The sequence below is a fragment of the Arvicola amphibius genome, chromosome 4 (genome assembly GCF_903992535.2).
Source record: "Arvicola amphibius chromosome 4, mArvAmp1.2, whole genome shotgun sequence".
Classification (NCBI taxonomy): Eukaryota; Metazoa; Chordata; class Mammalia; order Rodentia; family Cricetidae; genus Arvicola; species Arvicola amphibius.
In genome coordinates this window covers 27514904-27528738 of record NC_052050.1, presented here as the reverse complement: position 1 = coordinate 27528738, position 13835 = coordinate 27514904, and the positions used below count along the sequence as shown (strand labels likewise).

General features: G+C 42.6%; 1 protein-coding gene across 4 annotated transcripts in view; it reads left to right on the top strand.

Moving 5' to 3' along the window:
• Positions 1 to 572: 572 nt before the first annotated feature.
• Spag9 (sperm associated antigen 9) overlaps positions 573 to 13835 on the top strand; it is a 131540-nt gene continuing 118277 nt past the window's right edge. For all 4 annotated transcript variants that reach the window (XM_038324969.1, XM_038324968.1, XM_038324967.1 and 1 more), the window contains exon 1: positions 573 to 1038. In XM_038324969.1, the coding sequence (XP_038180897.1) occupies positions 736 to 1038 (303 nt within the window). In that variant the 5' untranslated portion in view covers positions 573 to 735. The remainder of the gene's footprint in view (positions 1039 to 13835) is intronic.

The window sequence follows — 13835 nt, the reverse complement described above, 5'->3', positions numbered from 1 at the left end:
TAAAGCTATCCCTACTCCTCTCCAATCCTCTTTAACCCTAAACAGTATGAGATTACTCGAGGCAGCCTTATCCTTTAGACAGTCCTTCTCTTAATTGCGATTGTTTCCCTTCTTCTCTGAGTCTGGAATTCTCCGTAGGAAGTGGTGGCAGTCTCGGCTCTCTTCGCTGCTCTAGCTGCGTGACCTTGACTAACCCACAACCTGGGCCTAGTTTCTTTGTTTGTGAAACAGGGGACAAACGTCTGGCGCACCTTGAAGGCACTGCGTGAGCTGTAGGGAGGCGAAGAAGACGCTCGCCATCTCGTCTGCAGAGTTGTCACCCTCCAGAGCCCCTCCCTTTCCTTTGGGAGCGTCCAGCCAACCCACCCTCCCGCTGTCACTCCCTCCACCTCGCGTCTCAAACCCGCGCGGCGCTGGGTGTTGGCGTCACAGCCGGCGCACGCAGCTGCAAGGCCCCGCCCCCGGCCGCGCCTGGCCTCCCGCGGGGGCCCCGCCCACCGGGGCGACGCGGCGCCGGCCCCGCCTCACGGGTGACGCGGAGCGCGCGCGGCCGGGCCGCCCCGGCAGTTGGTGCAGCGGCGGTTGGGGTGAGTGCGCTTACCCCACCCCTCCCCTCCTCGGCCCGGGCCCCGGCCCCCATCCCGCGGGGCCCAGCCCCAGCCTCCGCCGTGCCCGTCCCGTGCGGGCCCGTGCCGCCCCTCAGCCGGCGAAGCCCGGGACCGCCCGCCCGCCACCATGGAGCTGGAGGACGGTGTGGTGTACCAGGAGGAGCCCGGCGGCTCCGGGGCCGTGATGTCAGAGCGGGTGTCCGGCCTGGCCGGCTCCATCTACCGTGAGTTCGAGCGGCTTATCGGGCGCTACGATGAGGAGGTGGTCAAGGAGCTGATGCCACTGGTGGTGGCCGTGCTGGAGAACCTGGACTCGGTGTTCGCGCAGGACCAGGAGCACCAGGTGGAGCTGGAGCTGCTGCGGGACGACAACGAGCAGCTCATCACCCAGTACGAGCGGGAGAAGGCGCTGCGCAAGCACGCCGAGGAGGTGAGGGCCATCGGCGGCGGGGGCGGGGGTCGCGGCCCGGCTGTGGACGCTGGGCGCGCCGGGGTGGCCTCCGAAGGGCAGGCCTGAGGCCAGGGCCCCGGGAGATGCTCCCCGGCCTCTCGGGACTCCGGGACCCCGGCCGGCACTGGAAGCCCAGGCAGGCCAGAGAGTGTCCAGGAGAGGGGTGAAGTGGCAGGGAAGGCCCGGGGAGGAAGCGACACCCTGGCAGGAGGACACCTGGGGCTGCCCGAGGGCGGAGACTTGCGGGCGTCTGGTTGCTTCTTGTTTAGGGAAGTTTCCGACCACCGTAGGCCTGTCGGGTGCCGGTTTAAACTTTTAGCTTTGAGGAGGGGGGCAGTACTGTCCTGCCTATGAGTTCCGCTGCCTCCGGTACCTTTCCAGGGGGCTGCTGCCTTGGGAAGTTAGAGATCTCCCTCTTTCGGTCAGTTGCTTCTTGACATTTAAAGCCTCTTGAGAAGGAAGCCTTATTTTTATGCCTCATGTACCTTGCTTAACACTTTGTCGGCCGCTTAGATGTCGAATAGCAGTGCCCTGTAAGAACATAAAGTACATTCGTTTTCTTTATGAATGCTCCTTACCGAGGCATTCCCTTCGTATCAGGTGGTAACCTTGGACAGTTCCCTCACAGCCTCCTCTATTTATAAAGACGACTGGGGGGCGGGGTTGAGGAGGTGTGGGTGCGTGTTGCAACACTTCTGTCTGCGTTTGCTTTGCATACTGCAGTTTACAAGTGCACTTGGCTGGCTCTTAGCTCGAACACCTGAGCAGTGACCTTTGTCCTCTCACCTGAATGTGAGCCTTTTGGAACACTGGGCTGTAAATGATCCTCTGGCTTTTTGAGCAAGTTAAGGATTTTAGCCTTCGGGTTGAGTGCCTTGGCATTGTTTCTAAGGAACTTTTCTTTGGCAGTCAAAATACCCTCCTTGTTTACTTCCAAGACATCTAGTACACCTAGCTAAATACATGTTGATTGAAGGAGACTAATTATTGAAGGAACCACGTGTTGTTTTTCGAAAATTCATGACACGGTTGGAGGATGTGAAATTTGTCTGCCAGATCATTTCCTAGCATTAAGTAGGCAGCACCTTCTAAAAGTTTTTGTTGTATGCATCTCTTCAGGCAAACGATTCTTTTTTTTAAAGAAATTCCAATTATAGTGGTGCTCTCTACTCGATTTTGCAGTCCCACTGTCTTAAAAGAATGACGTTGAATTTGCCAAACAAAATTGACTTTATTTCAAGAGTGTGTCCAAAATATACAGGTAGGGAAGGGTTGAAAAAAAAAGATGAGATCACAATTTCTGTTAGTTTCTCAGCTGTGTTTATAAAACAGATCAAGGCCTTTGAAGTGGCTTGCCACTTGTTGGTGCTGAAATAGGCCTTTGCCATGGTGTGGATGCAATTGGAAGAGTGGGGCCACATATACACAGAGGTCAAGAGCTGGCCCAATGTGCCCATCACCTCTGGTAAAACGAAGTGTTCTCATCAGCCTTAAATTCCTGTCATCCATGTAAACAGGTAAAATGCCAGAAAACCATCTGTCACAGGGTGCAGAATCAGAAAATAAAAGTACTAGACTCTACTTATTTAATTTCTTAAGTAAATAATCTTAAAATAGGCTATTCACTGAGTTTCTTTAAGGTTTATACTTTTTAAGTTACATATTTCAAATCTCCATAAAAAGCCTTTGAATTGAGAATATTGATGAAATTTATTTGAACCGCTTCCCAAATCACAAACATAAAACTACTTTATCACCAGCACTCATGTAAGATGATAAGCTGTTTTGCTTATCCCTAGAAGTTTACTCTTCCAGGCCAATGTACAGAGTGGATTCTTTAATTCTCTTCCTGAATGCTCAATGCCTTTAACTCAGAGATTAAGAGCATGCTCTTATAGCAGAAGTGCTCCGTGGAGGGTATTTACAGCCAAAGTAATTTGAAAGCATGGTGACTGTCTATCTCTAGAGTGTAAAGTAAATTCTGGCCCCTTTGTGGAAATTTGGGGAGGCATGGAAACGAAGAGGATGTTAAGGAGTCTGTGAGGTACTGTAATGTCTTGCCTGCAGAAATTGCCAGGAAGGACGCAGAAATGTAATCTCTCATAATGGTTATAATTAATTTGAATATATTCCACTTTTTTGCTTTTATTTGAATTGTGTGTGTGGTTAGTTCATTGTTTCAGTGACTCCTTTGGAGCTGTTTTAGGAGCTGGAACATAGCTCAGTGGTAGAGTGCCTGCCTATTCAAACTGGGTTCAATCCCCGGCGTTACAAAAAGTTAAACACCAGCACCAAATAACAGCAAACAAAATACACGAGGCAGGGTTTAGATATGTTTTGCCAGCTTCAAATGCTAATAAAGCCTTTCATCTGCCACTCTTCCCTCTGAGTTCTCTGCCACGCATCTTTCTCTAACCCAAGCACAGCAGATGCTTTTGCTCATGTTATATCCTTGTCATACAGTGTCTTCCCCTCAGAGCCTGACCTGGCTAGGTCCTCCCTTCCTCTCTCCTTTTCTCCCTCCCTTTTCTTTTTTCTTTTCCTTCTTCCCTACCTTCTTCCTTTTGTCCTGACCTGTTCTTTCTTTCTACATGTAAACTTGCTTTTGCTCTGTATCCACATTAGCCTTGAACTTGAAGTCTTCTTGCCTCCGCCTTCCAAGCTTGTACTATCATCCCAGCTAGTTTCAATTGTGTCTTAGCTTTCTGGGTTCTGGAATTGTAGGAGTGTATTACCATGTCTGGCTCATTTTTCAAACATATACTGTTTATTTATGTGAGCATGCTTGAGGATGGGTTTACCAAGGCTCATGTGCAGAGGTGAGAGGTCAGTTCTTCCAGTCTACCATTTTTGGTAAAGTTGTCAGAGGTTGATGCTAGATATCATTTTTAGTTGCTTTCACTTTATTTATTTATTTATTTATTTATTTATTTATTTATTTATTTATTTATAATTTCAGTGAACCTGAATGCCTATTTCTTTTCTTGTTTCTGTGATAAACCATTCTGGTAAAAGCAACCTAAGGGGGACTGAAGATATGGCTCAGCAGGTAAGAGCACTTGCTCTTACGTGGGACCCAGGTTTGATTCCCATCACCCACATGGTGGCACACATAATCTGTTTCAGGGGATCGGATGCCCTTTTCTGACCTCCATGGGCAACAGGTTCACAATATGGTGTACACACATAACATGCAGGCAAAATATTTATACACATAAATCATTAAAAGAAAAAGCAACCTAAAAGGGCTATTAGTCCATCATGTCAAGAAAGTCAAGGTAGCAGGAGCCCGCAGCAGGCTGGTTACAGTGATCCCACAGTCAGAATCATATGGATGAATGCATGCTTGTAAGTTTCAGCTTGCTCTATTTTATATAGGAGCCTTGCCTAGGGAATGTTCTTGCCCACAGTAAAGTGGGTCTTCCAACATTAATTAACAATGTAGTCAAAATATTCATTCACAGTATTCCTGGAGGCCTATCCCTCAGGTGATTCTAAATTCTGTGAGTCAGATAGATTTCTAGCACCCACATGGCTGCTCACATTGGCCTGTAGCTCCAGTTCTGGAGGATATGATCTCTTGTGACATCCTCTAGCTCATGCATGCATGTGGTACACATACATACACTCAGGAACATATATACACATGAAAATAAAATGTATAAATTTAAAAAATAAAATACTGTATATGGGTGAATCTTTCTTGAAGAGCCTGGATCCAAAGGTTGGACTCTTTTTTTTTTTTTTTTGGTTTGGTTTTTTAAGACAGGGTTTCTCTGTGTATCCCTGGCTGTCCTGGAACTCACTCTGTAGACCAGGCTCAAACTCATAGAGATCTGCCTACCTCCGTCTCCTGAGTGCTGGGATTAAAGGCATGCACCACCATCACTATGACTCAATCTTAGAGAAGCCCACATCTATACTCTTGGGTGTATCTTACTCTCTCAGATACTTTTTTCTTTTTTTTTTTTTTTTTTTTTTTTTTTTTTTTTTTTTTTTTTTTTTTTTTTTTTTTTGGTTTTTCGAGACAGGGTTTCCCTGTAGTTCCTAGAGCCTGTCCTGGAACTAGCTCTTGTAGACCAGGCTGGCCTCGAACTCAGAGATCCGCCTGCCTCTGCCTCCCGAGTGCTGGGATTAAAGGCGTGCGCCACCACCGCCCGGCTTCTCAGATACTTTTTTCATCTTAACCCTCGTGCTTAAGTATGTGTTAAAAAAATCTTTATTAGCAGGCGGATCTCTGTGAGTTCGAGACCAGCCTGGTCTACAAGAGCTAGTTCCAGGATAGGCTTCAAAGCTACAGAGAAACCCTGTCTCGAAAAACCAAAAAAAAAAAAAAATCTTTATTAAACCTGAGCTATGCTTCATATAAGTATAATAAAATGCTGTTTTGTATCTTCAGTGGAACAAAGGGTTGGTCCCCCTCTTTTCAAAGACTCAACTTTGGTGCTAACCTCTTTTTTTTGGTTTATTTATTTATTATGTATACAGTGTTCTGTGTATACATTATGTATACCTGTGTTCTGCTTACACATTATAGATGGTTGTGAGCCACCATGTGGTTGCTGGGAATTGAACTCAGGACCTTTGGAAGAGCAGCCAGTGCTCTTAACCTCTAAGCCATCTCTCCAGCCCTGGTTCTAACCTCTTTATTCTTTAGAAAAGGTCAGCATCATTTTGGAATGCTTCCTTTCACTTCTGGAAAACAGAAGTCACTATGGAGTCAAGAATAATCTTGAATTAATGATCTTCCTTGCTTCTACCTCCCAAGTTTCTAGTATTATAAACATGTACCATGCCAGTATTTCAGGCTTGGTTTTTGTTTGTCAGTATGTGTGAGTGCATGTGTCTGTATATGCACGGGAGGCTTGAACAAGGTCTTCAGTGTTGTCTAACACTTTCTGCCTATTCTTTTTTTTTTTTTTTTGGTTTTTCGAGACAGGGTTTCTCTGTAGCTTTGATGCCTGTCCTAAAACTAGCTCTTGTAGACCAGGCTGGCCTCACATGCACAGAGATCCGCCTGCCTCTGCCTCCTGAGTGCTGGGATTAAAGGCTTAAAGGCGTGCGCCACCACCACCTGGCTCTGCCTATTCTTTTAAGGTAGAGTTTCTCCTGAACCTGTGGCGTATTTTCTCAGCTAGCCTAGAGCTAGCAAGCCCCAGTGATATTCTGTCTTGAGTTTCTTAGCGGTAATTACAGTCATAGGTGTGACACCTTGCTTGTTATGTGGGTGCTGGGATTTGAACTTGACTCTTCATGATTGTGCAGCAAGCACTTTTAACTGCACAGTCATCTTTATAGCTCCACCCATTTTTAAAAATTATCTACCAGGACAGGACAGGCTCCAAAGCTACAGAGAAATCCTGTCTCAAAAAACAAACAAACAAACAAACCAATAAATAAATAAGAAAAAACCTTCTGCCAGCCATGGGTGGTGTAGACCTTGGATTTACCCAGTTGGTTCCAAGGATTATGGAATCAAACCAGGGTCATTAGGCTTGGCAGCAAGCTTTTTTTTTTCCCGGTTATTAGAGACAGGGTTTCTCTGTGTGTGACAGTCCTGGCTGATCTGGAACTCACTTTGTAGATTAGACTGCCTTGAACTCACAGGCATCCACCTGCCTCTGCCTCCTAGGTGCTTGGGACCACTGCCTCATGCTGCAAGCATTTTTCACCCATTTCACTGGCCTTACTTTTTAGGATCTTATGTATCCCAGACTACTTATAAGCAGTGTTTTTCATTGGGACTACTGATTAGCTTTTTTCTGCTAGCCCACTCCCAAATAATCACTCAGGGACTTATGATTAATTATAAATGCTTGCCCAATAACCCAGGCTTGTTACTAACCAGCTTTTAATTTTTTCTTAATTTTTTTTTTTGAGACAGTTTTTCTGTGTAGCTTTGGTGCCTGTCCTGGAACTAGCTCTTGTAGACCAGGCTGGCCTCAAAGTCACAGAGATCCACCTGCCTCTGCCTCCCAAGTGCTGGGATTAAAGGCATGTGCCACCACTGCCCAGCCTAACTAGCTCTTACAACTTAAATTAACCCATCTATATTCTACATTTTGCCATGTGGCTTTACATCTCTTACATCTCGCACTTCCTGTTTCCTCTCTGTGTTTGGCTGGCAAATCCTCTGACTCTACCCTCTTTCTTCCAGGCATTCTTTATGCCCTGAAAATACTGCCCTCCATCAGCCAATCAGCTTTTTATAAACAGGGAAGGCAGTATATATTTACAGTGTACAAAGATTGTTCCACAGCATTTCCCCTCTTTTGTCTAGTTAAAAAGGAAGGTTTTAACTTTAACATAGTAAAATTATATACAACAAATTTATCAAGTAAAAATTACAGTTACTATATCCAGTCCATTTGTATTTGGCAAAATTTGAGAAAATATTATTTATCTTATCTTTTTTTGGGGGGGGTTGAGACAGGGCTTCTCTGTCTTTATCTCAAGTTTTATACCTAATTTACCTTTTATAATAACTAAGGAAAACTTTTGACTATCTAGTCTTCAACTCTATCAAAGACTCCAGAAGGATGAAATGTTACCTCATGACAGGGATATCTGACTGCCTGGATAGTCATCCAGAGTTCTGTAACATTGGGGCATCCATCATTGGCCTACTGGCCTCCTATATTTGACAGACTTTTCTGAGAAACAGGGAATTTTGAAGGACTGTCCTACCTTGTCTTACCAAATTTTGGTAGTTACTTTTTTTTTTTTTTTTTTTTTTTTTTTTTTTTTGCATCCTGCTGGTCCAGTTTGGATAGTGTACTGTCAGCTATTGAAGCAAGGGCAGTTTACCCCCCGCCCCCCAAATGACTAGCTTTTGCTATAAAGAAAGCAAAATCTGTATGGATGTTCTTCAGTGCCCATCATTTTCTCTGAAGTAAATTGGTGTTGCCAGGAGCAAACATATCTCACTGTCGAGAAAAGTCTTATGTTATTACATTTTAAATTCTATATTTAGTAGGTCTTTGAAGTGTTTGAAGATTATATACCTAAAATATATCTCTGTGTGATCTAGAAAACATAACTAACTGATGGAGGATCTACAACTAACATGACTGTACGTTTGATAGTTATTAGTGACTATCTATATATCAAATATAGAAACCCATGTTTCTATATTATCCTAAATAGCTTTCAAGGACTAAAAGTTCACATTGAATAATTAAATGAGCTTCATAGGTACGAGGTATACAGGTACAATACCTCAAACAAGAGTAGAAACATACATACAGTATAAAAATAACTTTAAATTTGTATTAATAAGTCCAAATCCATACCAACATAAAATATTTTGATATTAATAGTTGTTTTCTGGATTAAAGTATATTCAATAATCTACCCTTTTTTCCTATCATTCCTATATCATATCCCCCTTTTCCTTTGGAAAGAGATCTTTGAATTTATCTTTTGTTTAGCTTTTTTTTTTTTTTTTTTTTTGCTAAGACCAATTACAATTTGTAACCAAACCTCCTTAAATGATAATAAACACCCATAAACCATCTTTTGGTAATGTGGGTGTCATTCTCTAGACTACTTCTTGTTGTCTGGGGGCATTGGCATCTTTGGGGGGCCCTGAGAAAATTCAGGATAATGGTTAAATCTTGGCTGGAGTAGTTTGTGAGGCTGGACCATCTCAGCAGCCTTGAAGCTGTTTTGAATGCAGAACAGAGGCATTTTGAGATACTGGATCACCTGGGCCATTTGTTTTCAGTGGTGTTTGGTCCCCTTGCTCTGAAAATACATAAACTTTTAGAAGTAACATACATACCTGTATTAGTATAAGTATAGACTATGTTGAATACAAGTTAGTCAAAGATGGTTTTTTGTTTACTTTTGAGCAGGTAAAATATACATTATATGTTTTGTAGTTTTTTTAGGTTTATTTCTTTATGTCTGTAGCCAGGATTTTCAGGGGGTCTTTTCCTATCAAACCTGATCCATATCAACCTGGAATGAATCCACAGCCTCTCATTTCCTGTGAAAATAAAAGCATATAACTTCTTCTCCAAAGTAACATCTTTTGACTTCCTAGGATTGAACTCAAGTCCTCAGGCTTAGCTGCTGAGCTATTGTTCCATCCCAATTCTACCTATTGACTGATTGATTGTATTTGTTGTTCAGGATGCAATTCTGGATTGCCTTTTAGGTCCCAAGTATGGGTTATGGTGGTTTCATATCTTCCCACGACGAAGTGTCTTTCCCTTCTCTTAGCACCTCACCTATCATATCAAACTAACCTAGTGCTTTTATTTTTCCACCAAACTGGGGATTCAGTGGGCACTAAATAAGTGTCTTTTTGGTTAAATGGATACATATTTAAAGGTCAAGTTACTAAGCCTAAGCATTTAAAGTTTTCTCTGTGCATTCAAATTTTTGTCCCTTACTGTTGCTACCAAGTTAAGCTAAAACTTCCAAAAAGTTCTTCCATACTTAAATCTTTTGACTTATTTATAGACAGAAAAACTGAGGTCAGAAGAGGGCACTGGATCTCCTGGGGCTAGAGTTACAGATAGTTGTGAGTCACCATATAGGTGCTTGGAATTGAACCTGTGTTCTCTACCAGAACAACCAAGTCCCCCCCCCTTTTTTTTTTTAGATTTTTATTTATTAGGTATACAGTGTTCTGTCTGCATGTTTGCCTGCACACCAGAAGAGGGCACCAGATATTATAGATGGTTGTGAGCCACCATGTTGTTGTTGGGAATTGAACTCAGGAAATTGAACTCAGGACCTTTGGAAGCAATGTTCTTAACCTCTGAGCCATCTCTCCAGCATTTTTTTAAAAAGGTTTTTTAGGTTGTTTGAGACAGGGTTTCTCCTTGTAGCCCTAGCTACCTGGGATTCACTCTGTAGACCAGACTGGCCTCAGACTCAGAGATCTGCTTGTGTCTGCCTTCAGAGAGCTGGGATTAAAGGCATGTACTACCAGCACCCGGCTGCAATCAAGTACTCTTAACTGCTGAGCCCTCTCTCCAGCTATGAAGAACTATTTAAATAGGACAAAGTGCTAACATTACAGATTTATCATTTCAAAATATTACCGTCCTTTTTCTGTGGGTTTTGTTTTATTATTTGCTATTTATTACATTTTATTGTGTGTGCGCACATGTGAGAGTGCAAGACTTGTTTGTGGAGATGAGAGGACAACTTGGGGGAGTCAGTCATGCGGCTTCCAAAGACAAAATTTAAGTTGCTAGGATTAGTGGAAAGCTCCTTTACCACTGAGCCCTCACACTGGCCCTTTATCTCAGTACAGCCAAGTTGCGTGTCTCTCAGCATCACTTCTTCTCTTTCACCTGCTTCTCTGACTGTCACTAACCCATGGCACATCCCATGTGGAAGTTAGAGGGCAACTTGAAGACATTGGTTCTCTTCTTCCATGGCGTTAGTCCTGGGAATTGAGCTCAGGTGATCGTGCTTGTTGGCAAGTGCCTTTTCCCACGGAGCCGCTTCACTGGCCCTATACCTTTTTTTGTTTGTTTGTTTGTTTTTTAGATTTTATTTTTATTTTTTTGCCTGCACTTTTTCCTGTGCACTGTGAGTTTGCAGTACCTGTGGAGGCCTGTAGAAGGCATCAGATATCCTGGGAACAGAGCTCCAGGCAGTTGTGAGCTGCCATGTGAATTCTGGATATTGAATCTTGAGTACTCAGGAAAAGCAACAGCACCTTAACCACTGAACCATCTGTCCAGCAATTCTCTCCCCCATTTTTTAAACAAACAAAATAGTCTTTACGTGTGTAGTCCAAGTTGGCTTGTAACTGGTGATCCTCTACTTCCTAAGTGTGGGATTACTGACATGTACTTCCATGCCTGACTCCACTTCTCTGATAATGAAAGCTATTTTCTTTATCATTACATTATAACCCACAATTATTTCTGTAATAACATATTTGAATTCATAAGTGCTTCCAAAAGAAGCTGGATTCTAGGTTTTAGAATATTGTTTGTAAATTTAATTAGATATGGCTACATTGCTTGTCAAAGAAGTACAGGGATTTCTATTTCTTTGTGGTTGCTTGAGACAGCTTTTCTGTGTAGCCCTGGCTGTTCTGGAACTTGTTCTGAATGCACCTGCCTCTGCCCCCTGAGTACTGGGATTAAAGACATTCACCATCAAGCCTGGCCTGGCATAGAATTTCCATTTCAGGTGAAAGGGATTGGAAAATCTGGTTTAAAGTACTGATTGTAAAAATGTTTATGAGACAGCCAGAAAACTGAATAGTAACTAAGTTGTTTCTTGTTAGTTTGTTGAGGATTGGGAAATGGTGCTATTCTAACTTACTTTCCTTCAGCACATGATAGCTAGGCTTTCTTATAAAGATGTATTTCTTGTTATCAACTGGTTACTCTAAGGTATAGTTTTTAAGAGAGAAAAAGTGTTTGGTTCTTCTTTGTACTTTAGATTTTTGAGAGCTCCTTATTCTTGTTTTCTCTTCCCCTCCCTCTTTTAAAATTAGCCTATTGTTCTGGTTCTGTGGGAACAGTGACTTTTCCCTGTCTTTGACTATATTAATTATAGTTTTCATTTGTCCCTGCTTTGTCTGTTTTCCTCAGAATTCCCTTCCCACTCTTCTAATAGTTTTGGTCTCTCTTGTTTTCAGGTTGTAGTTTCAAGTGTCTAATAACCATTAATTATCTTTCTTTGTTTTGTTTTGTTTTTTTAAACAGGGTCTCACCAAGTAGCTTCAACTGTCCTGGAACTCACTTTATAGACCAGATTGTCCTTGAACTCAGAGATCTACTTGCCTCTGCCTTCAGAGTGCTGGGATTTTTTGTTTGGGTTTATTTTTCAAGACAGAGTTTCTCTAAGTGGCCCTGTCTATCCTGAAACTCACTCTGTAGAGTAGGCTGTCCTTGAACTCACAGAGATCGCCTATTTTAGCCTCTGAAGTACTGGGATTATGCGCCACCACTGCCTGGCCAAAGTACTGGGATAAAGGCATGTGCCAACACATCTGACTGACTTCAACAGGCTTTTTATTTTGCTTTGGTTTGGATTAGGATTTCTCTGTGTGCCCAGGTTGTAGATCAGGCTGACCTGGAACTCAGATCCGACTGTCACTACCTCCCAAATGCTATAATTATAGGCATGTGTCATCACCTGGTAACTTCAACAATTTAACATCAAATTAATATTCCCTTATGTGGGCCTCTACTCACTATATTTTATATCTCCACTATAATTTTTCGAGACAGTGTCTCATTATGTAACTCATGTTGGCCTCAAATTCCCCAGTGCTGGGATTATAGGTATGTGGTACTAAGCTCAACTCCACTATAAAAGTTTACCAAAGACTACATATTGATGTGTCTCTAGGGTATAAAAACAATAACTTGTACCATTTATCAGGCCTACAAGTTTAGACATGAAATGATTATTGTTAATAGTAGAGTGTTATTGTTTGGTTTGGGTTATGTACCTGGGCTCAGTCCAGGGCCTTGAATGAACATGGTAGGCAAACAGTCTGCCACTAAGGTATTTCCCAAGTACCTTTTTCTCTTTTCTTTTTTTCCTAGTTTTAGACAGATTCTCAGTAAATGGCCCTGTCTGGCCTTGAATTCACTGTGTACCACAGAACAAGGTTTACTTGAACTTGTATTCTTCTAGTCTCACACTCTTTGGCAACTGAAACTGTAGGCCTTTCGCACTAGGCACAACCTGTATACTGTTGGTTTTCGTTTTTGTTTCTTGAGACAAGGTCTAAGTCAATAGTCGGTGTTAACTTAAAACTCACTATGCAGCCTAAACTGGCTTCAAACACAGTAGAATCCTTCAGGCTCAGCTTCCGTAGTGCCGGGATTACAGGTAAGTGCTACTTTCTTAGTCACTCTTCTTTTGCTGTGAAGAGATGCCATGACCAAGGCAACTTTTTTGTTGGAAAACATTGGAGACTTGATACAGTTTCAGAGGGTTATTAGTCCATTTTCATCAGGGTGGGTAGCATGGCTACACACATGTCACTGGAGCAGTAGCTGAGAACTAGCTGGAAAGAGAGAGAGAGAGAAGAGAGTTTGAGCCTGACATGGGCTTTTGAAACTTCAAAGTCCACACTTTGACACATTTCCGCCAATAAGACCATACCTCCTAATCTTTGTAATCCTTTTCCAAACAGTTCCACTCCCAATGACAAAGCATTCAAATATATGAGCCTGTGAGGACCATCTTCATTCGGACAACCCAACCACCATGGCTGGATCCATACAGTTAGTTCATCAGTCTACATTTCCCCCATTGTCCAATAAATGTAATTATGTGTAGTTGATATTTCAGTCCAAATCCAAAACAGTGACCCATACAATTATTCTTTTAAAGTTTCTTTAATGTGTAGTCATTGTCTCACTTTTTTACGTGTGTGTGTGTGTGTGTGTGTGTGTAGGTCAGAGGCTAGTGGCCTCTGATGTCAGAGGTTGCTGTCTTCCTCTTCATTCTCCACCTTTTTTGTTTGTGTATAGCACCAGAGTTTAGGATTTTTTTCCCTAAAGATACTGAAGCAAAAATCTTACTAAAACATTTTTTAAAATTCCCCAGTATAAAAACAAACATACAGGCTGGAAAGATGGCTCAGCCTGACTGCTCTTCCAGAGGTCCTGAGTTCAATTCCCAGCAACCACATGGTGACTCACCACCACCTGTAATGAGATCTGGAGCCCTCCTCAGGCACGCATGCAGACAGAACACAGTATACATAATAAATAAATAATTAACACACACACAGATACACACAGACACACACATACACACATACACACACACACACA